Consider the following 22,625-nt stretch of genomic DNA (forward strand, 5'->3'; position numbering starts at 1 on the left):
TTCTTCGTGCAAGAATCTCCTCTGGGTTATCTTTCCAGGGGCCCAACTTCACGGAGCGCGGCCAGATGAGTCTCCAGACTGGATGTATGTGCTTGTACCCACCCGCTGTCGGGGTTGAACAGCGGCCCCCACAGGTCTGTCTGTGTCCTCATCTCTGGAACCAACGGAAATTACATAACCGGGCACCTGACGGGATTAAGGAGTTGGGAGGAGGAGCTTCACCTGGATTAGGGGGGGGCCGGGGGGACCCTAAAGGCAACCACATGGGTCTTTATGAAAAGCCCAGAGGCAAGGTGAGCGCGGAGGCAGGGAGTGCAGTGCGGTGGCCGCCACTCCAATTTATAAAAAGAGAGAAAATAAACGCATTCCTGTGTTTCCATCCACCAGGTTTGGCAGTTTGTTGCGGGAGCCCCAGGAAATGAGCAAACCCACCCCCTCAGCACACGGCAGTCCCCTTTCTCTACGTCCCCCCACATCTGCGGGCGCCTGTGTGTTTAAGTTTTCCTTTCTGACAGGGGTGATTCCGAGAACCCTGCCAGCCACGCTCACAGCAGCCTGGGGGGGGGGGGGTGCTCTCCCTCCTCTTTTCACGAAGGCGGGCTCACTGGGTGCACTTACCTGGACACGTTCACCAGCTTTAAGTGTGCGCTGTGACAAACCTTTGGACAAATGCTCACAGTCTCACAAGATGTCCTGCTGCACCTGGCGGAGGCGGCAGAGACAACAGGGGGCAGCCCAGACTCCCTCACATCCTGTCCTCGTCCGGCCTCCTTGGTGCCTCCAGCCATCGCCCCTCAGCACCAGGCCTTTGCTGCCCCCTGTCTGTCGCCAGGGGGCCCCCTGGCCTCTATCTGACACAGCTTTCACTCCTGCTTTCTCTGTGGCCAGGCGGGTGTATTCCCGGGCTGTCTAACAAAGGACCACAAACTGGGGGGTTTGAAAGAACAGGAATTAATTGTTCACGGTTCTGGAGGCCAGAAATCTGAAATCAAGGTGTCAGCAGGTGAGTTTGTTCCAGAAGCTTCAAGGGAGAATCTGTTTCATGTTTCTCCCGGCGTCTGGCGGGTAATTCTTGGCATCCTTTGGCCTATAGACCATCGCTCCGGTTTCTGCCTCTGTCTCCCATGGCCTTCCCCTCTCTTTCTTTTCTTCTAAGGATACCAGCCATGGCTCTCAGGACTCACCCAAATCCAGGATGAACTTGACTCCATTCCATCTGCAAAGACGGTGGACATGATTTTGCAAGGACGCTATGCTGGTTCTCTGTGCCCGGGAAAGGGAGCCAGGCTCTACATGGATCTATTTCTTAAGAAAATATTTTTTATTTTTTAATTTTAGAGAAAGAGAGAGAAATGTCGATTTGTTGTTCCACTTACTGATGCTCTCATTGGCTGATCCTTGCATGTGCCCTGACTGGGATTGAACCCTCACCCTTAGTGTATTGGGACACAGCTCTAACCAGCTGAGCTACCCTCAGGGCTCCACATGGACCCATTTCCTGGGGGGTGTGAGCTGCACCCAGCACCTTTCCTGAAACCCCTTTCCTGCAGCAGTCGCCAGAGTTGTGTGTGGCTGGTCTCCAGGGCGTCCCTGGCCCAGGAGTCAGCAGATGTGTGGCCAGCGGCCTGACATGGGCATGACCCAGGGCCCCACATGGGCCGAGTGTGGGATGGACAAGGGTCCGGCAAGAGACCTGGCCCCACCCTTCTCCATCCTGCAGGTTGGGCCTGGCTCCCTGGGCGGTACATACTGTCCGACCCAAACACTCCTGCACATCCACGCCCATGACACGCAGCTTCCTGCAGGCTGGGACCCTGGCTGTGGGGCAGGGAGGGCGTGTGCCCCATCACTCCCTCTCCCCTGGTCCTCCCACACCAGCAGCGAACAGTCACAGCCCATGGATATGCCCCTGAAAGCAGTAAAGTGTCATCATGGACACCAGACCACCCTCCCCGCCCTCCCCTGCCCCCAGGGGAGCCCACACCTCAGCCATGTGGGCGGGGCATGAGGGCTGCTCCTCCCAGTTGTCAGATACAGCACTGGTGTCCCCGGGGACTGTGCATGCCTGGCTGCCCCTCTGATGGCACCCGAGCCTTCACTCCAGTTCTGCTCTGTGACTGCAGACTCTACCTTGTCACCTCGTCACCTCATCGCCTCCGCATCTGCCACCTCCCTCAGTTCCCTCTTTGCCCTGAGCCCATCTCAGACCTTTTCCCTAATAAATGGGGGGGGGGGGGAGGGTTTAAAAATATGTTTTAGAGCAGGTTTATGTTCATTAAATTGTGTAAAAGGCCAGCGCCCACAGTTTCCCTCCCTCGAATGATGCTCATTAGTGCGGTTCCTTCGTTACAGCTGATGAACCGCTACGGACCCACTGTTATTAGCTGAGCCCACAGCTCACCGCAGGGTCACCGCTGTGCTTCCTGTGGGCTCGGCATGTGTGAGGACCTGTAGCCACTGTCACGCTGTCCCTTCCTCTGGCGTCCCCGCCAGCCTCGCTCCCATCCCACCCGCAGCCCCAGGAGCGCTTTTCTCACGGCAAGTTCCCACCTGACAGCCACAGAGGTGCATCTGGTTCAAAAGGTCACACTCGGGTGTGGGTTTAAAAGGTCACATTGAGCTCGGTGGGGGCCCCCTTCCAAGAAGTGACCAAACAGACTCCCTATAGGGCCTGCCGGACGCCCACAGCAGCTCTCGGACACACAGTCCCTTCCCCACTCCCTTATTTCCAGTGGAAACACCCCAACCCGCCATCAAAGGCCCATTTTTCTCTCAGGTGAAAAAAGCACCTGGTGAGATAAGCACATTAAAGCCACACTGAGGCCCTGTTATCCAGGCAGCAGATGGGCAAAGCCGAAAAGCCCAGGCGGGCCGGGTTGAGGGGAGGCCGGCTCGGTGGGGACGCAGGGGCTGCTGGTGGGAGTGAAGCTGGGGCAGCCACCTGGCGAGCCAACCAGGCAAACCTCCTGCATGCTCTGGGATGAACCTACAACCCAGGTTTTGTTTGAATCGTCACTGAGGATGTTTCCCATTGCTTTCAGAGCAAAGTAGGGAGGGAGGGAGAGAGAGAAACATTGATGTGAGAGAGACACATCCATTGCTTGCCTCCTGCATGCAACCCAACTGGGAGGGAACTGCAACCCAGGTGCGTGCCCTTGACTGGGAATTGAACCCGAGACCCTTCAGTGCGGGGCTGATGCTGGAATCAAGGAGCCCAAGCGGCCAGGGCAGGGCTTTCCTTTCTGGCTGGACGTGATGGTCAGAGGCGCCGCCTCCCCATGAGCTTGCTGCTGGCGGGAGGCCCAGGCCCACCTGCTGCTCATTTGCCGTCTCCCAACCGGGGACCCAGGTGTTTGGTGGCCACCCAACCACAGTGGTGCTCAGGCCTGTGGGGTGGCGGCTTCCACACTGGGGCCCAAGTGGAGGCATCAAAACTACACCCTCAAGGCGGGACCTGGGAAGCACAGCTGAAGCTGTGAAGGTGGCTCTCTCTGGGCAGGAAGCCCGTCCTGCCGGCCACAGGGCACGCTCCCCACTGTGCTGGGCTGCATATCTGGCGCTTTGGCCAGAGGAGTCATGCTGTGCTGTCTGTTCCTAAAACACATAGATAGGAAGGTACTTACATCAGTCCAGGCCTTGAGATATGGTCTCATGGTACTTCTTCAATATGCTGTACTCTCTGTTCCTAAAACACATAGATAGGAAGGTACTGATACTATACTGTGTCGGGAACTAAGGTTTTGCAACTTTGTGGTTTTTGCAAATAAAAATGCTGTAACTCCTGTAGTCGGCACTGCAGTTCAGCCTTTGCTTTGGCAGGGTGCTGTAACTGTAAGTTGCTGGCCAGCTTAATAAATGCTCCTAAATTTTGATCTGAGTGCCTGGTGGTTGTCTCCGCGGGTCACCCCATAACATTTGGAGGCCCCTAGTGAGATCCGCTCTGGCCGAGTTGCCGGTGGACACCCCGGATGCCCCAGGCGAGGACACTCCAGTCTCTGTCCTGGGTCCCAGGGAGGCGGAGTGTTTCCTCCCAAAACTGCAATCCGAAAACGACGAGCCACCTGGACCTCCAGCGGGGAGGTAAGAATCTGGTATCTGTCTGTGGAACGTTCCCATTAGGACTCAAAAGAGGGCTGGACGCAGCGGAACCTAGGAGTCTGACTGCCCAACGCGACGGAGTCTGGGGGTCCTGGTCTGGGCAACCTTAGGTTGGATTTGTCTGGTTTGTTTTGTCTTTTTTCTTTGTTGTCTTTGTGCCGTCTGGCTGTACACATGAGAGTATTTGTTCTGTTTAATTTGTTTAAAGATAGGGCAAACTGCGCTATAGAGGGAAGACAGTAGATAACTTTTAATTGCTTTTCCCTGATGTATAATTTTGCTGTGTTAGGTTAAAATTTTAGAAGTCTAGGGTTAATTTAAAGGTATAAGGTTGCAACCCAAAGAAGTTTAAACAAAGGCTTGTTAGGTTAAGATTAGTACATTTTCTCTTTACAGTAGGTCTCTGTTGGGGACAGCATCCGCTCTAACTGGAGGAGGAAGAGAACTGAAAACTGCTCCGGAGCGGGTGTGAGATGGGGTAGTGGCGGTAGGATTCACTAGATAGGGTAGTAAGCTCTCAGCCTGCCGAGATGGAGGAGCCTTAGGCTGGAGGACAGGGGGATGGTCAGAGAGGTCAAAAGTGGTAAAGGAGGAGGCTTAGAGTAAAGAAGGAAAAATCTAGGCGGGAGAGCAGCTAAGGACAGAGGAAATGGTTAATGCATAAAAAGGGGGGCATCAGCAGGGAGAGCAGGGAGAGATAGTTTTATGCTGATTTTTACTTATCTGAACTATGCTGGACTCAAGGTCGCAAGCTGCTACTAAGCACAACCATTTGTTACAGTTTGTCTCTGTCAGGTCACAAGCCCACCTCCTTCTGTGCCCAGGCCTCATCATCCCTCTGACAGACAGCAAGGATCTCTTGGCTCTGAGAGAAAACTCTGTCCCGCCTCAGCACAAAGCAGTTACAGAAGAAATCCAATGCCCATTTCCCCTGAAAGAATTCAGAGCCAGGATCCTTAAGGTAATAGTAGGCAGTTATACAGACATGAGCAGAGCAAGGACGATGGGCCAACTGGCACTGACTCCCCAGAAGCAAGAGGGAACTAGGCTGCAGACGAAGCAGCCCGGGAGGCTACCCTAAAACCAGTGGGGCCTTTACAGATTCTAGTGACTCTTCCAGACCCTGAACTACCCATCCCACCAGCTTACATGGAAACCCAATCTAAAAAAGCTGAAATCCATAACCAATCTTTACTCAAGTTCTTTCAGGCTTTATAGTCTACCCAGAAAGCAGACCAGAAGCACGTCCAAGATGCTCTGCCTGTATCCAGTTCATCCCTTCCAACCTGGTGACACTGTTTGGGTAAAGAAATTTGCCACCCGAGGACTGACTCCTGCCTGGAAAGGACCACTCCCACGGCAGTCAAGGTTGATGGGATCCTGATGTAGCTTCATCACACCCGGCTTAAGACAGCCCACGCAAAACAGAGAGTCCAGGACTCTTTGGACCCTCTAGAGATTACTCCTGGCCCTTATCTTATAAACAGACCAACTGACGTTATTTGGCAAAGAATTCCTCAGTGATCGATATAACTCCCTCCCCAACAATGACCCAAAAGAGTCAATGATTTGACTCATGTACATAAAACCAGTGGGGAATGTGCTGGGCTGCATATCTGGTGCTTTGGTCAGACGGGTCATGCTGTGCTGTCTGTTCCTAAAACACATAGATAGGAAGGTACTGACATCAGGCCAGGCCTTGAGATATGGTCTCATGGCCCCTTCTTAATATGCTGTGCTCTCTGTTCCTAAAACACATAGATAGGAAGGTACTGATACTATACTGTGTCGGGAACTAAGGTTTTGTAACTTTGTGGTTTTTGCAAATAAAAATGCTGTAATTCCTGTAGTCTGCACTGCAGTTCAGCCTCTGCTTCGGCAGCGTGCTGTAACTGTAGTCACTGGCCAGCTTAATAAAGGCTCCTGAATTTTGATCTGAGTGACTGGTGGTCATCTCCACGGGTCACCCCATAACACCCACCAGTGACTGTCACCTGGGGCCTGTCCCTGGAGGCCGGGGCAATGACTCTGGAAGTAGGAGCAGCCCCGCCGGGTCACTGCTGGGACCTGGGGGTGTGGTGCTCCCCTCCCTGCACAGGGGTGTCAGTCCTGGTCCCGAGAAGGGGACTAACTCAGCCACGGGACAGCAGAGGCCCCTGAGCAGCTATAGCTGTGCCCTGTCTCTTGGATCTCCCAGTGCCCAGGGACTGGCAGTAGGAAGCAGAGGCACCGAGGTGGCAGGGGTCTTCGTGTCCTGTGGCTGCCTAAGGAATTACCAGACACTTGGGGTTCTTTAAACAACCAGGATTTACTCTGAGCTCTGGGGCCAGGTGTCCAAAATCAGCCGCCATCAGAGGGTTCCTTCTCTGAGGCTCAGGGAGAGAACACATCCCAGGCTCCCTCCCAGCTCCTGGGGGGCAACCATCCCTGGTGTTACTGGCTGCACCGCCTAATTCCAGTCTCCGCCTCCATGGCCACATGGTCTGCCCTCCTGCCTGTCTCTGTCCTCTTCCCACAAGGACACCAGTCATATTGGATGAGGGCCCCTCCTTCATGCCCTCATCCAACCCTGATTACATTGCAAAGGCTATTTCCAAAGGAGGTCCCATTCACAAGTGCCAGGGGGAAGGACTTAGGCATATGTTTTGGGGGACACACGTACCCTCTAACAGCAGGGGTACCTGACTCTGCTAACCCAGAGGGGGTAGAGCTGTGGCCGCCATGGGCAGGAGGAAGGTGTGTAGCCCAGGTGAACCCCGGGGTGTCCCACACTCTCTCACCCTATTTTGATGGTAAGTGGACAAGTGGAGCAGGCAAGGCCTCCCAAGGGCTTGGGACCAGGATTGAGGTCCCCGAGGGGTGCGAGTCAGGGCCAGGCCCCCAGAGGTGGGGCTGAGGGGGAGGGGACCTGGAGTACATGATAGGGACCCCTGCAGAGGCAGGGCTGGCCTCTGCCCTCCAGCCCTTCTCTCTGGCTTCCCCAGGAAGAGTGTCTGCTGGAGCCCGAAGGGGCTGCTCCCCAGCTGTGCCAGGGACAGAAGCCCTGGGCGCTCACCCTCCTGGGCACTAAGTCATTCCCTTCGGCACCAGAGAGCCTGGCTCTAGTTTCTAGGCTGTTGAGACACCTGCTGTGGCTCCTGTGGAGACCAGCCGGTGCTCCCCTCCCATCTCAGCATCTGTTCAGGGAGTGGCCCAGGAACTCTGGGGGCTGCGCAGAATGACTAGCAGTGTCCGATGGCTCACAGTTGCCGCTTCTCCCGGGGGAGCTATTCCAAATGCAGCTCCTCCCAGGCTCAGGCTCTGGACAGCGGGTCTGAGGTGCACCTGTGAGAGCTGCTCCCAGCTGAGACCTGGCTGTTATTGTCTGCGCAGCTGTCCATGCGCCTCTGGTGGCAGGGGAAGCAGGCGGAGTGGCATGGCCCATGGTGGGCCAACTGAGCACATGTTTTTTCTTTTTTTGTTTCAGGGTGTTAAAAGAACAGGAAGGTCCCTATTTTGTTCTTTTGTTGTATTAAAAAAAAATTTTTTTGTTAATCCTCACCCATGGATATACTTTCCATTGATTTCTGGAGAGAGTGGAAGGGATGGAGAGGGAAGGAGGGGGGTGCGAGGGAGAGAGAGAGAGAGAGAGAGATCAGTGGGAGAGAGACACATTGATTGGTTGCCTCCTACACATGGCACCCGCACTGGGAATCGAACCTGTGACTCTTTTGTATGTGGGACACTGTTCTGACCATTGTTCTAACCCAGGGGTAGGCAAACTTTTTGACTCGAGGGCCACAATGGGTTCTTAAACTGGACCGGAGGGCCGGAACAAAAGCATGGATGGAGTGTTTGTGTGAACTAATATAAATTCAAAGTAAACATCATTACATAAAAGGGTAAGGTCTTTTTTTTTTTAATTTCAATAGTTTTATTCATTTCAAACATTTTGACAAGAATGTTTTGACAAGAATGTAAACACTAATTATTATAATTTGAAACTTCAAACAAATGGAGGAATCATAGCACAATAACATACCTTATATTGAAGATGGCAAAGGCAAAATAAAATTGCCTAACAAAGGAAAGGTACAAAAGCCTTTTAAATTATACTTAAATATAATAAAATAATTTAAAACTAAAACAAATAGAAAAGAACAAAATGTGTAAACAGTAAATTAAACATTTTCTTTAGTGCAACTTCCAAATTATGCCCGGGACGTAGATGTAGACAGCAATATAGACTGGGTTGAAAGGTTTTTGGTCTTTAAAACATCAACTTCAGTGGGAACAGTTTTGTTGGTCTCCTTTTTTAGCTAATGCATCAGAGTCTGGAGTTAGTTTTGTTGTGGCTATTCTCAGGATAGATCTGAGGAGTTGGTCAGTTAAGCTGGATCTGTGAGGGGCTTTGTTGATGTTCATGACGCTAAATGTCTGCTCACAAACAGGTTGACCCAAACAGCATCAGTGTCTTCTGTGCCATCCTCCGGATGTTTGGAAAAGTGGCTTCATTAAGTGAAGCATAAAAGTCTCTTAGTTCAAGAGAGCTGAATTTCTCCTTTAGGATGAAGTCAGACTGAAGATCGATGAGTTCCAGTTGCACCTCTTCTGGTGCTGTTTTAGGGTTTTGTGACAAAGGACAGGTCACCAGTTGAAGTGACTGGTTAATTTTTTCAACATCAGAAAACTGACGACAGAATTCTGCATGCAGGTCATCCAGTGATTTGCTGTATTTCTTCACGTTTTGGATGGTCTCCTTCTGTGTGGCTAGTGCGGCAAAATGAGTGAAGACTTTGTCTGAAATTTGTCTGGAAAAGAAAATCAGCTTCGATTTAAAGGCTTTCACATTAGTGTATATGTCATGTACATACTGATCTTTTCCCTGTAGCTTCACATTTAGCTCATTCAAATGTGAAAATATATCTACAGCAAATGCAAAGTCACACAGCCAATTCTTGTCACTCAGCTCAGTAAATTTGTCAGACTTCCCCTTTAATTTCAAAAATGCACCAATCTCTTCTTTGAGCTCCCACACTCGTTGGAAAACTTTGCCCAAACTCAACCAGCGGACACGAGAGTGGTAAAGTAAGTCGTGGTGATCCGCATCAGTTTCCTCCAGAAACTTAATACACTGACGGTGCTGAAGTCCCTTTGCTCGAATGAAATTAACAAGCTTTACGACGGGATTAACAACATGATTAAGTTGTAATATAGACTTGCACAATGATTCCTGGTGAATAATACAGTGAAGAAAAATAACATTTTGGTTAGGGTTCTCCTCTTTCACTTTATTCTGAATTCTTTTTAGCAGTCCAACATTTTTTCCAGTTAAATTTGGAGATCCACCTGTCGTGACATTAGCAAGTTTACTCCATGGTAGCTTCATTTCCTCGATGACAGTAGACACCCGGTCATACAAGTCCTCTCCCCGTGTTTTTCCTTTCAGTGGCTCCATGGCTAAAAACTCCTCCGTAATTTCAAAATTGTCACTAATCCCTCAGATAAAAATTAAGAGCTGAGCAGTGTCCTTTACGTCATTACTTTCATCCAATGCTAGTGAATAAAACTTAAAGAACTGTGCCTTACTATTTAACTTGCTGGCCAAGTCTTCATCAATCAGTTCCACTCGACGAGTCACTGTCCTGTGCGATAAGCTGAGTTTTTCAAACTTGCCTTTGCTCTCTGGACACAAGAGACGTGCTGTCTCTATCATACATTCTTTCAAAAACTCGCCTTCAGAGAGAGGTTTGCTAGCTTTTGCTAATTTGAATGATAGCATAAAACTTGCTTTGGTAGTGGTCTCTTGAATTGCAGTTTGTCTGTGAAAGACATTTTGCTGAGCCTGTAATTGAGCCATCAACCTCTGTGCAGTAGCCTCCCGTTCTTGAGGAGACTGCTTGCTAGCATAGTTGCCATGCTTTGTGGCAAAGAGATGGCTGAGATTGTACTCTTTGAAGGCTGCAAGTGTTTCCTGGCATATCAGACATACCGGCATTGATCGGACTTCGGTGAAAAAATATTTTGTTGTCCACTCCCTCTTAAACACTCGGCATTCACTATCCACTTTCCTTTTCTTTGGTCCACTCATGTTTAATATTGGGCTAAAACCAACAGTACCATTCTCTTACTAAATTCTTTACTAAAATAAGACAGTAAAGTATAAAAACAAGTGATTAAATTTGCTCTACTATAACATTTTTGGTCTTCTAAATATATATATAACAAAATCATCTGAAAAAGTTCAGACATGGGACAGAGGCACACCCTGACCACAGAGAACAACCCCTTTCCTCCATAGGAAACCTGTGTATCTTTCACACAGGCCCTTTGTTTATGGTAACACACATAGCTGCACATTGCTGTGTCTTCCAGACACACTTGTATGGGAGGTGCTAGGGCAGTGCAAAACATGGGTAACCAGTAGTTACCACTAGCACTTCTGTTCCTGGCATAAAACAGCCGCAGTGCACATAGTGTGAAAGAGCCCATTATCAATGTCAGATTGCATCCACTGGACTCTATAAAAACAACCAAGTGCCACTTTTAAATGCCCATTGCAACAGTTTTTCTTATTAAAAGCTGGAAATGGCAGGATATTTATATATATACCCCTACTGTGACAGCCTGGCAGAGCATTACAAAGGAGAAAACCCAGCATCTGGTGATGTCCATAAGTACAAGACTTCAGGCTGTCATTACCAGGAAAGGGTTTCATCCAAGTATTAGATATGAACATTTGATTTTCAGTTTTTCATTTGTCCAATTACTTCTGAAACCCTGAAATTAAGCGATTTTGTAATAAAATCTTTAGTTCATCACATTTCTCTGCAATCTTTTTGTTCAACCCACTGAATTAGGGTTCGTTCACACTAGCCATGCTGCCGTTGCAGTGTGGTGCAGTACTGCAATGCAGCGCAGCTAGGGTTAATGCAGGGTACACAGGTTTCCATCATGTTTGCGTTGATGCTAATGTGCAGTGGTGCATGTTAACACAAATGCCCTGTCGCACACATTTTTACAGGCGCAAGGGGGAGAAGCAAATGCAGCGCAAAATGCATGTTTTGCCGCTAACACATGTGGTTAGTGGCCACGGTAGCGTTACTGATACCGCATCCGTATCAGCAAAAAAATGCAGCCGCAGCATGGCTAGTGTGACATGTCTTCTGTGTGTCTTTTTCCCTGCTGCACGCGTCCGCAGTGGGGAAAAAAAAACTGCAGTGGATACAAGCCCTAAAAGCTGAAAGTCTTTGTTGTTTTATTAACAAGTCATTGTGATGTACAGAATGTGGGAACAAAAAAAAAAAATTGTGTTTGAGTAGAGCTCTTAATCTTACCTCAGAAAGGCTCTGATACTGTGCTCTCCAGGGGTGTGTCTCCCTACATCACCAAGATAACGTGTCTACGCATTCCCAGGGTGATGTCGGGAGACGCGTCCGCGGGCATTACAAGGAGACTCTGGAAGGTTGAGAGGTTGTTCCTTCTACTGAATGGGCGGATATAAATTCGCCCACTCAGAAGAAGGAGCTGCGGCCCTGTTTCCCAACGTTGCCATGTTAACACTGTTGCTGGTGAAGGAGCCAAGAGGAGAGCAAGAGAACCCTCCGCTCTTTCGGCTCCGCGGCCGGATAGAACAGCCGAATGGACCGGATCCCGCCCGAGGGCCGTAGTTTGCCCACGGCTGTTCTAACCACTGGCTCAGATTAATTTGTTATATTTTGAATGTCCAAGGGCACTTGGTTATTATCTACTTGGTTATTATCTGATATGAGAAGATAACAGTATGTAATCCTTGTTTCATAAATGCAATATCTTTTCCTACCTCCCTGAAAACTTGCTGAAACTTCTTCTATTTCTCATCAATGCTAGTTGAATAGGTTTGAATAACTTTCTTTTCATTTGTTTTTACGTTGGTTTCTAACTTTCCAATTCAATGCTTTCCTGGTGAGTCCCAACAGTTTTCTTCATATGTAAGAGCAAATCACTAAGTTTTGGGCTGGTTTCTGCTAAAAATTACCACCATAAACGAATATACTTATAGAGAGAGGAAGGGAGAGGGATAGAGAGATAGAAACATCAATGAGAGAGAGAGGGACATCATTGATCACCTGCCTCCTGCACGCCCTCTACTGGGGATTGGGTCAGCAACCTGGGCATGTGCCCTGATTGGGAATCAAACCAGGGACCTCTTGGTTCCTGGGCTGACACTCACCTGCTCAGCCACACCAATTGGGGGCAAGAATACTTTTCTAAGGAACAGAAACTGAAAGGGTGAGGGCTATGCCCTCCATCTTGCCCCGTATCCTCCATGTTGGGGTAGGAGCCATGTGCTCAGACCCCCTTCTTCTCGGAAGCCCAGGCCTCTGCTGGCCACGCCGGGGATTTCTTTAAACTAACCAATGACAGTTGAGGGATGTGCGCGCCATAAGAATTACCGCATCCTATGTAACAAGACCCAGCTTGCGCCTGGCCAATCGGCAGGGCCCACAGTCCCCTCACTCCACCCCCTATTAAAACCCTGGTTTTTCTCACGGCGGTCTCTCTCGGCCACTTGGCTTGCCGTTGTGTCAGTGAGTGTGGTGGACGGGGAGCTCAAGCTAGCTTGAAATACAGAGTCTTATGGTTTTGCATCGGACATGGCTGGCTCCCTAATGTGGTTTCTTGGGGATCCTGAAATCTGGGCATAAGAGAAACAACTGTGTTTATTAACAGTTCAAATGCTGACTCACATCTGTCAGCCTGGTTGGCTGGTGGACTAGTTGATTCTGTTCTAAGATGACTGGGCAGAGACCTGGGCCTCCCAGATGCGAGTCCTCTGTTTTGCTGGGACCAAAGGTTCTCTAGAGATGGGTCCTTCACCCTCCTCCTGGGTGACCCCGACTGCAGGAGGGAGAGGACGGCCTGGGTCCTGACCGTGTTTCCAGCCTCCTGGCTCTCACCACCTTCCTCTGAGCTGGGTGACCCTCTTCAGCCCCTGCCAAGATCTGAGTTGCCTGGGTCCCTCACGTTCAAGGTGGCCCCATCTGCATGTGTCCTGCACAGTGAGTGGCTTCACCCAAGCACCAGAACAGGGGGTTGCACTTCTCCCCAAGCCCCTCTTCTCCATCCCCTCCATCTGATTCCCAGTGGCCCCTCACCGATGCCGTCTCCTCCTTCTTTGCTGTGAGCTGATACCGTGCATTTGTCTGCTGCTGTGCTGTCGCTGAGGCTGGGTCTAGGAGGATGGGCACGTTGGCTGGGCCGTTCACCCGCCCTGCGTCACTGGACGGCCACTGGGTTCCCATTCCCACAGCTTTATGGTACCAGCTGCCTAGTTTGCCTCACTCTGCCCTATGGCTTCCTGGGACACCCCCACCTGTATTTTCCTCCTGGCAAACTTGGGGGTCACTTTGAATGTTCCAGACTTGTCTGCAGTTCACATTCTATGGGGATTTTGGAAGAGTTGATATTGGATGACACAGTCTCCTGTTAACAACATTGAATGACATTTTATTTCGTGTGAGTTTCCTTCTCAAGGAAGTTTTGTGGTTGTCACGGACTCTAGATTAGGAATGTATGGACCTGGCCGTGAACGGGGTCTCTACCATATGGCATCGCATTAGCTATGCCTGGGGTTAAAGATGAGTTTCTCCTTCTTTCTCTCCTGATTTGTGTGTAAAACATTTGTCTTCCATCTAGACACCTTGGGAAACTTAATCTTCAAACCTTTTCATTGAGGCTTTTGGCTCTTCTGGGAGGAAGATCGTATTATCTGCCAATGATAGTCATGAGATTTCCCCCCCAGACCCTCAAACCTCTTGTTTCTGTTTGGGGCAGATCTGCTCCTAATGCCCAAATGCCGTCTTTTCCCAGGTCTGGCCCAGCTGGTTATCGCCCAGCCTGGTGCCGGGGGACGGGAAGCCTGGGTCCAGCATCAGGCAGGGCGCTGGGGCCTGTGGCCTCTCCCTGACACCTCTGTGACTTACCTTCCTGTTACCTGGGCTGAAACCAGCCCCAAACCCACATCCACTGTTAAGGTGGGTGAAGGTGGGGGCTCTGTCCAGACCAGAGGCAGGGAGGGAGGAACCCCCCTTATCACCCAGAGGTCTTGCCCCTGGGCCTGTGGGACTCACTGGGTCTGTGAGCCCAGCCCCTTCCCTCCTGGGTGCTCGCTCCCCGCACCACAGGGCCCCCAGCCATGTTGGATCCTGGTTGTTTCCTGTCGAGATCCCCAGTGTCCCCTGAGGATTCTGGGTGCCCCCGGAGACACCAACATCTCAGCAAGGATGACAGGGACTCTGGCCCAGGAGGGAATGATGGGTTTCTAGAGTCCTGAGCTCTTCTAAGTGCTGCAAAGCATCCCTTGGTGGTCTCCTCACTGGGCTCATGGGGGACAGAGGACCGGGTAGTGGTTCAGGAGTGTGGGAAGCCCTCTTCCTTCTCCTCTCAACCCACTGTCTGGTCCTGTCCCATGCTTGGTGGAGAATGATTCTCAGAATGTCAAAGGGCAAAAAAGTCTGTCCCTGGTGGGTGGCCAGCCTCTGCCTGGGTTGGACTTCGGGGACAGAGCTCCTCCATTCAGAAAGCAGGGAGTGTGAGAGGGGGGTTGGCTCCCAGTGCTGTGGGGGTGCAGGCGTGTGCAGGAGGTGAGGAGAGGTGAGGAGAACTAGCACTAAATTGTCACCTCTCACACCCTTTCCTGTGCATTTTGGCAAAGCTTGATCATGCATAGGATGTATGAGGACAGCTGAGCAGATGCCTGAGTGTCCTGGGGCGGCCGTTACAGATGCCACAGACCCGGACCTTTAAACAAAGCTTTATTCTGTCACAGTGTTGGAGGCTGGAAGTCTACAATCAAGGTGTCAGCAGGTCCCTCTCCCTCCAAAGGCTCCAGGGAAGCTGCCTCCCCCATCTCATGGTGTTGCTGGCAAACTCTGTCTGCAGGTCCAGTGAGTCTGTCCTTTTTGGGGGACACTGTGAGCCTCAAAAGAAGGAGGGGTCAGGGGGCACTGGGCCTGCTGCTCTCCTTCCCGCCCACCCCACCCGCTCTTGGCTCAGGTGTCAGTCCCCATCCCATCCGTGCCCCTGCTCTGTGTTATTTCAGAGCATCTGATTACTTATCATTTATTTAGTTCCTCACCGGAGGATATGCTTATGGATTTTAGGGTGAGGAAGGGAGAGAGATGTGAGAAACATCCATCGGTTGCCTCTTGTACGTGTCCAGATCGGGGAATGAACCCTCATCCTAGGTATGTGGTCTGACTGGGAATCGACCTGAGACCCTTCAGTGTACAGGACAAAGAAAAGCATCTCATTTCTTTCTTTTTCATGTGAAAACTGTCATCTTACCACTGAAATGTCTCCAGCACCAATATTTTTCTTATTTTTATTTTTTGTTTTTATTATTTATTTATATCTACACCCAAGGATATTTTTCCATTGATTTTTAGAGTAGTGGAAGGGAGAGGGAGAGACAGAGTGAATCTTCAATGTGAGAGAGACATATTGTTTGCCTCCTGCATGAACCCTGACCAGGGCCAAGGAACCTGCAACCAAGGTATGTGCCCTTGACCAGAGTCAAACCTGGGACCCTTCAGTCCACAGGCTGACGCTCTACCCAGTGAGCCAAACCATCTAGGGCTCCAGCACCAATACTGAGTGTCTTCTCAGAGAGGAAACACCATGTTTCTTATCTGATAGCTGGTCCGCTGGTCACCACTGGTCCCACTGAAGAGATAAGCCCCGCCTCCTCCCAGGCCCCACCCAAAAGGAGGGCGGCTTCCCCTTGGGCCTGTCTGGCAGGAGGATAAAGGGGCTCAGAGGGTCCAGGACAGAGGCAGACAGACCTGGCATGGTGAGGACACTGCTCAAAGCCCCATCCTCTCCCTTCCCAGGCTGTGTCCCCGCCCCACATCTCCTCACTGGCTCTCCTCCCTGCCCTCTCCCCCTGCAGATGCTGTGGCTGCTGGTCCTGACTCTCCCCTGTCTGGGGGGCTCCGTACCTGTGACCTCAGGTGAGTCCTGACCCCCAAGCCTGGCTTTTCTCCTAACCCCTGACTGACCTCTCAGAGGCCTCCCCTGGGATGGGTGGCGATCCCCCTCTGAGGGTGGCTCTGGGAGGGACTGAGGATGGGGCCATGCTGAGTGTTGGGCAGCGGTGCCTGGGTCCCTGATGGCTCCTCCTCTGCTTCCCCAGATCCCGGCCCAGGGACTGAGCTGGTGGGCATCGTGGGGGGGCATGATGCTGCCGATGGGAAGTGGCCGTGGCAGGTGGGCCTGTGGGTCAGGAATCAAACAAGTTCCCAGTGGAATCTCATTTGTGGGGGCTCCCTCATCCACCCCCAGTGGGTGCTGACCGCTGCCCACTGCATTCCAGGGTAAGCCCCTACTCTGCCAGCACCTGGGGGGGTGGACAATGTCGGAGGCATGTGATGTGTGTTGGGGGCAGATCCTGGGCTGAGTGGCTGCAGACCCCCCACCAGGATTCAGCTTCCTGGCGCTCCCCTTGCCCACCACAGAGGGGAGGTCTCTGGGCTCTGAGGGGCTGGCACACTTCCTGCCACAGCCTCTCAGGAGCCTTTGTCCTTCTGTCCCCAGGAGAAACCCAGTGACTCGGCATTTTAAGGTCCAACTAGGACGAGTGAGAGCCTCACACCAGGACAGACTGCAGGTGGCCAGGATCATCCGCCACCCCAAGTACAGCCTTGAAAATGAAGGACTAGGTGGGGCGGACGTGATACTTCTCAAACTGAAGGCCCCTGAGCGACCATCTAAGCGCATCAACTGGATCAGCCTCCCGACAGCCTCCTCTGCATTCCCCCCAGGCACACGGTGCTGGGTGACTGGGTGGGGCATCACTAATTTTCAAAGTAAGAATCAGAACCGGATGACACCAGGGTGAAGCAGGGATCGGGCCAGACTTTACAGAGGAGGCTCAGCTGGGGTCTGAGCTGGGGTCCCTCCAGGGTCTCCCTTGGGTGTAGGAGGCAGACAGCTCGAGAGGAGTCTGTTCAGGAGCAGAGACCAAAGTAGCAAGAGTGAGGCATGGCCATGGGCATATTTATTTTTTTTTTAAATATCACCCAAGGTTATTTTTTCCATTGATTTTTAGAGAGAGTGGAAGGGAGAAGGGGAGAGAAACATCGATGTGAGAGACATAGCTATTAATTGTCTTTGTGATTGGGGCTGGGGATTGAATATGCCACCCAGGTACTTGCCCTTGACCAACAATCGATCCTGGGACCTTTCGGGCCAGTGCTCTAACCACTGAGACACACTGGCCAGGGTGCCATGGGCATTTCTCTCCCTCACTCTGCACCAGGCCCTGTGTCTTCCCTTCTGGGGTCCCCATTCTCCCTGAGTCTCCATAGTGGGATGGAGAACGAGGAGAGAGAACTTCAGTGACGAGCTCAAGGATTCACTATTAAATGGACAAAGTCAAATTTGACTGTAGGGCCGCTCACTCTGCATTTCTTGGGGGAAAGCACCTGCTCTGATTTTTCCCAATAAAAATTATTTGTGGAGAAAAATATATTTCCCTGTTTCTTTTTGGAGCTTGGTGCCCACAGTGTCAGCCTAGAGATTATCAGCCCATTGGCCTCGAGTGAACCCAGAGAGTTGGGGTCTTGGGTGACTCCCTGGGTCCCCCTGGGGGCACTGAGGCTCAGCGTGTGGTTCTAGAACCCGCGGCCTGTGACTGTCCACCCCCTCAGGACCACAGGCTCACTGGGCTTCTTCTCACTGAGCCGCTGGCGCCGCCCCAAAATCTGCAGGAAGTGGAGGTCCCCATCGTGGCGGATGAGATCTGTTGGCAGCAATATCTCAGTAATGGAGATGTTATCAAGGAAGACATGCTGTGTGCCGGGAGCCGGGGCCGGGACGCCTGCAAGGTGAGACCCCCAGACTGTGGCCTCCGTCCGTTACTCCTGCCTGCAGGGGCCCTGAGTACTGACCACCTGTCTCCTCTTCCCACAGGGTGACTCTGGGGGCCCCTTGGTCTGTAAATGGAGGGGTACCTGGGTCCAGGTAGGCGTGGTGAGTTGGGGGCACAAGTGCGGTCTTCCCAACTTTCCTGGAGTCTATGCCCGAGTGACATCCTTCTTGCCTTGGATCCACCATCATATTCATTCCTCTCCTTGAGCCCGGGGCCGGGCAAGGATGCTGCCCATGAGATGAAGACAGGCCCTCCAGGGTGTCTGGGGGACCCTCCCTGCTCCGTCCCAGTGCCAGCTCCTCATTGCACCTAGCGCTCTCCTTCATCCCTCCCCCAACCCCCAGCTGCTCTGAGATCCTCCTGCCTCAGCACCTCCATCAGCCTCTCTCCCCTGAAGTCGGGGCGGGCACTGCAGGACTCCTGCCTCCTCCCCACCCCCTGTAGCTCATTAAACTGCAGGAAAAACTGCTCTGGACTCAGTGTACTTACCTGTGGGCGTGGCCAAGGCGGCCAGTGGGTGGTCCGTGCTGCTGGGGGAGCCCAGGCTCTGGGAGGGGGACCAGGTGGGATGGGCAGCTATGGCTGCAGCTGGAAGAGGGCGACCTGGCGGCTCTCCTGGCTGGGGTGGAGGTGAGTCTGCTGCCAGGGGCTGGAGGCCACAGCCCGGAGGGCCGCCCCAGAGGGTGCAGACCGTTCCCCTTTCTCCTTCAGTCGCAGTCAGTGTGTCATGGAGGCTTTAATGACTTGGACGTGGCCGCATGCAAACAGGAGGTGCTGTGTTTCCATGGTCACAGCTGCTCCCTCTGATCCCGCGGCGCCGAACCCCCATTTTCCAATGTGATCAACTCCTGGGACCAAATGAAGTGTACCCTCATTTCCCTGCGGACCCTCAGTCTCCCGGGTCCTGTTTGGTTGGAGGTGGCAGAGAGGAGGGTGGAGAGGGGACACCCCCCCGTCCCCCCGAGGCTGTTTTTCTGGCGCTGGCGCCCCTGCTGGAGAGGCACCGCGGTGCACTGTCCCCTCAGGCCCCGCACAGCCTCTCCTTTCTCCTCGGGGGCGGGAGGGGCTTCCAGTGGACAGAGGAGCTTCAGTTTCAAATCCAGGGAGTGAGAAGGGGCTGTGGAGCCCCTGCTGCCCCAGGCAGTGACGTGCACTTCCTGCTGGAGTAGGATTTTGGGGGCATGGCTGGTGCCCGGCTGGGGTGGATCCTGCACCTGCAGGTTGGGGCCAGGACCCAGGAGGGCCTGTGGAGCCTGAGGCGGCCTGTACTGTGGGTGAGGGGGCTCCATACCCTGCAGCGACAGGCTGGTCCCCAGTCTGATTCTACAATGGGGTGGCAGCCTTCCAGACCTTTCAGTGCCAGGACCCCTGCCCCCGGAGGCCAGGGTGGAAAGCCCTCCTCTCTCACTGTGACCCGGTCCTTAGGGGAGGCCCTGACTCCGAGTTAGGGAGAGTGGAAGCTCCAGGGCGGGCACATCAGGACCTGAGTCCCCCATGTGCCTGGGACAGAAGTCTGGGTTCCTGGCAGCCAGGAGCTCTCCAGGAAAGCCTTTTCCTGGGAAAATGAGGCCTGAGACTCAGCTGGAAGACACCACTGGGCAGATGGCTCCCCTTGGGGATCTGCTCTGCCCAGGGAGGGAGGATGGGGTGACACAGCACAGCCTGGCCCTGTGCCCTCGCCCTCGGGTTCCAGGCACACATTCTGCCTAAGTGACTGCCTGTCCTCGGGGCCCTGTGTGTGGGCGGCTGCCAGGTGGTCCACACACATCCAGGTCCCCTGTGCCCCCCAGCAGGGTGTGGGCTGCCTGCCTTCCCATTGGGCTCTGGGGACTGTGAGTCTTTGCAGGGCTTTCCTCCCTGGGTGAGGGTGTAGTCAGACATTAGTGTTTCCAGGGTTAAGAATGGGGGTCTGAGTGACTCAGAGGCCAGCGCTCCCAGGGGAGGGAGAAGGACCTAGGACTTGGTGTTGGAGGGAAGGCTGGAGTGAGACAGGCCTGGGCCTGGGGCTGTACCTGCAGGCATGGACACGAGGTGGACCCGCAGGGCTCTCTCTCCAGAGGATGAGAGGATTGGCTCAGGGCTGATGTTCCCTCCACCCCGCTCCAACTTTCCTGGAATCACCACCCTAGCACAGCTTCCTGGGCTCAGCACTAAGGCAAGGTGGGCAGAACAGATGCCTGGGTGGAGATGAAGGGTTCTTTTGCCTCTGGTCTCTGAAATCTGTTCTGACTGAGCCCTGAGCCCACAGGGGTGGGGGACACTGAGCCAGCAGGGCTGTGTTCCCCAAAATAAACCCCTGCAGGGCCAGGTCAGTGTCCATGGGGACCCTGGGGAGGGCCCACAGGCGTTGGCCTCTTCCCCTTGTCTGAGGTGAGAGAGACACCTTCAGGGCTTGGAATGGAGACTCCACGCAGGGCCATGCCCTTCCAGGTGGACATCACACCTCAGTCACCACCAGGCTCTCCCCCTGTGTGGTGTCCTGGGGTCACAGTGACAGCCCCCGACTGGGGAGTGTGGGCTTAAAACAACACAGATGCATTCTCTTACCAACTGGTGGCCAGGAGCCCAACTCAAGTTGTTCTGGGGCCACAGCTCTTCCCAGGCTCCTGCCTCCTGCAGCTGCTGGTGGTGCTGGGACCCTTGGTTGGGGAGGAACCTCTGGACCTACACCCCGTCCTCCCAACTCCTCTGTGCTCTCCGCATCCTCAACTCTTCCCACAAGGAACTGTCATTGGATTTAGGGCCTCCGCCCTCCACTCTGACCTCATCTGAACTAGTTGCATCTGCACTTATTTCTAAACTAGAGGCCCGGTGCACAAAAATTTGTGCACTCGGGGAGGGGGGGGGTTCCCCAGCCCGGCCTGTTCCGTCTCGCAGTCTGGGACCCCTCGGGAGATAACGATCTGCTGGCTTAGGCCTGCTCCTGGGTGGCAGAGGGCAGGCCCAATCCCTAAGTGCAGCCCCTGGTCAGGCTCAGAGCAGGGCTGATTGGGGAGTTGGGGCACCGCCCCGTCATGCACAGAGCAGGGCGGATCGGGAGGTTGCGATGCCACCCTCAGTCATGCTCAGGGTAGGGCTGATTGGGGGGTTGGGGCACTGCCCCCTGTTACACTCAAGGCAGGGTCGATGGGGAGGTTGTGGCGCCACCCCCTATCAGGCACAGAGCAGGGCTGATCAGGGGGTTTGGGCGCTGCCCCCTGTCACGCTGATCCCGGTGCCGGGAGGCATATTACCCTTTTACTATATAGAATAGAGGCCTGGTGCATGGGTGGAGGCTGGCTGGTTTGCCCTGAAGGGTGTCCTGGATCAGGGTGGGGGTCCCCACTGGGGTGCCTGGCCAGGCTGGCTGAGGGGCTGAGGGCTGTTTTCCCGCTGGCAGTTGACTAAAAGCTCCCAACTGCTCCTTTTTTTCTTTCTTTTTTTTTATTCTGGGCCAGCTTTAGCTCTGAGGCCTCGCTGCTGAAAACATGGATACAATGTTGCGGTCTGGGGCTGACTGACAGCCGGTTTTGTTTAGCTTCTTATTTGCAACATAGTATATAGTTGCTTAGAGTTGCAGTTGAGAGTCAGGCAAGTGAGGCGGGGAACATTGGAGTCTGCAGTCCCTGGAGGAAGCAAGCCTCATGTTCGCTTCCAGCTGCCTGGCTGCCGGCCGCCATCTTGGCTGACAGTTAATTTGCATAAGGATACGCTGATTAGCCAATGGGAAGGGTGGCGGTCGTATGCCAATTACCATGTTTCTCTTTTATTAGTGTAGATAAGTATTGGTATTGGTACAGAAGTATCAAGAATTTTTTAGAATCAAAGAGAAATTTTGAACCTTCAGTGGAAAGTGCCCTGTGAAAATTCAGAATAAACACAAATAAATTTTACACCTAAACCCATTTTAGTGAAACTGCACAATGTCCACATGAAAAGCCCACAGAGACAAGTGAGAGTTTAACCTAAAGGAAATGACATCAGACGCAGGGGATTGCTGATCAGCAACAGGAGGAGGAAGGAGACCCTGGAGCAATTCCTTGGAAGTGGTGAGGAAACATCACCACCAACATAAAATTTTATTCCCAGGTAAACTGTCACACAATATTGAGGAAAAAATAGTGATATTACAAAACAGAAGACACACAGAGTGTCTTATCACCTTCAGACACTCATTAACAGAACTATTTAAGGATTTATTCCGGGAAGAAGAAATACTAATTCAGAGGAATGTGTGGGACAAATGAAACAAAGCATTAATGGGAAAACACACTGCATGCCATTCTCCAGACACCCCTGAGTGGCCATAAGCATTGACTGGCCTCCTTCATAATCAGAGGAAAACTGAGCGAAATAAAGGACATGCAGTGTCACACTCATCAGCTTGGAGAAAATGAAAAAGTGCAATAAAACCACATGTTTGCAAAGATGTTGAGAAATGAGCAACTCATATGTGGAATCTAAAAAAAAAACAAAGCAAATGAACAAAGAAAACAGAAACAGACCCATAGATACAGAGAACAAGTGGGTGGCTGCCCAAGGGGAGGGGGTGAGTGGTGAGGATAACATTAATAAGGAAAAAGACACAAAGCTGTCATGATCTCTATATTTATGACATGGTGTGTATCTGCAAATAAATTTAAAAAGAAGAGGGGGC

At 52.5% G+C, this 22,625-nt stretch overlaps 1 protein-coding gene across 1 annotated transcript; it reads left to right on the forward strand.

Annotated features, from left to right (window-relative positions):
• Window positions 1-1,630: 1,630 nt before the first annotated feature.
• On the forward strand, window positions 1,631-18,371 carry LOC139009503 (mastin-like). The gene is made up of 6 exons (XM_070413779.1): window positions 1,631-1,720; window positions 16,010-16,070; window positions 16,265-16,433; window positions 16,654-16,925; window positions 17,737-17,945; window positions 18,031-18,371. The coding sequence occupies exons 1-6, from the start codon at window positions 1,631-1,633 to the stop codon at window positions 18,193-18,195; spliced, it is 966 nt and encodes a 321-aa protein (XP_070269880.1). The 3' UTR covers window positions 18,196-18,371.
• The last annotated feature ends 4,254 nt before the right edge of the window (window positions 18,372-22,625 follow it).

The sequence above is a fragment of the Myotis yumanensis genome, unplaced genomic scaffold, assembly GCF_028538775.1.
Source record: "Myotis yumanensis isolate MYYU_CA2020_CCGP unplaced genomic scaffold, mMyoYum1.0.hap1 SCAF_4, whole genome shotgun sequence".
In the NCBI taxonomy this organism is placed as follows: domain Eukaryota; kingdom Metazoa; phylum Chordata; class Mammalia; order Chiroptera; family Vespertilionidae; genus Myotis; species Myotis yumanensis.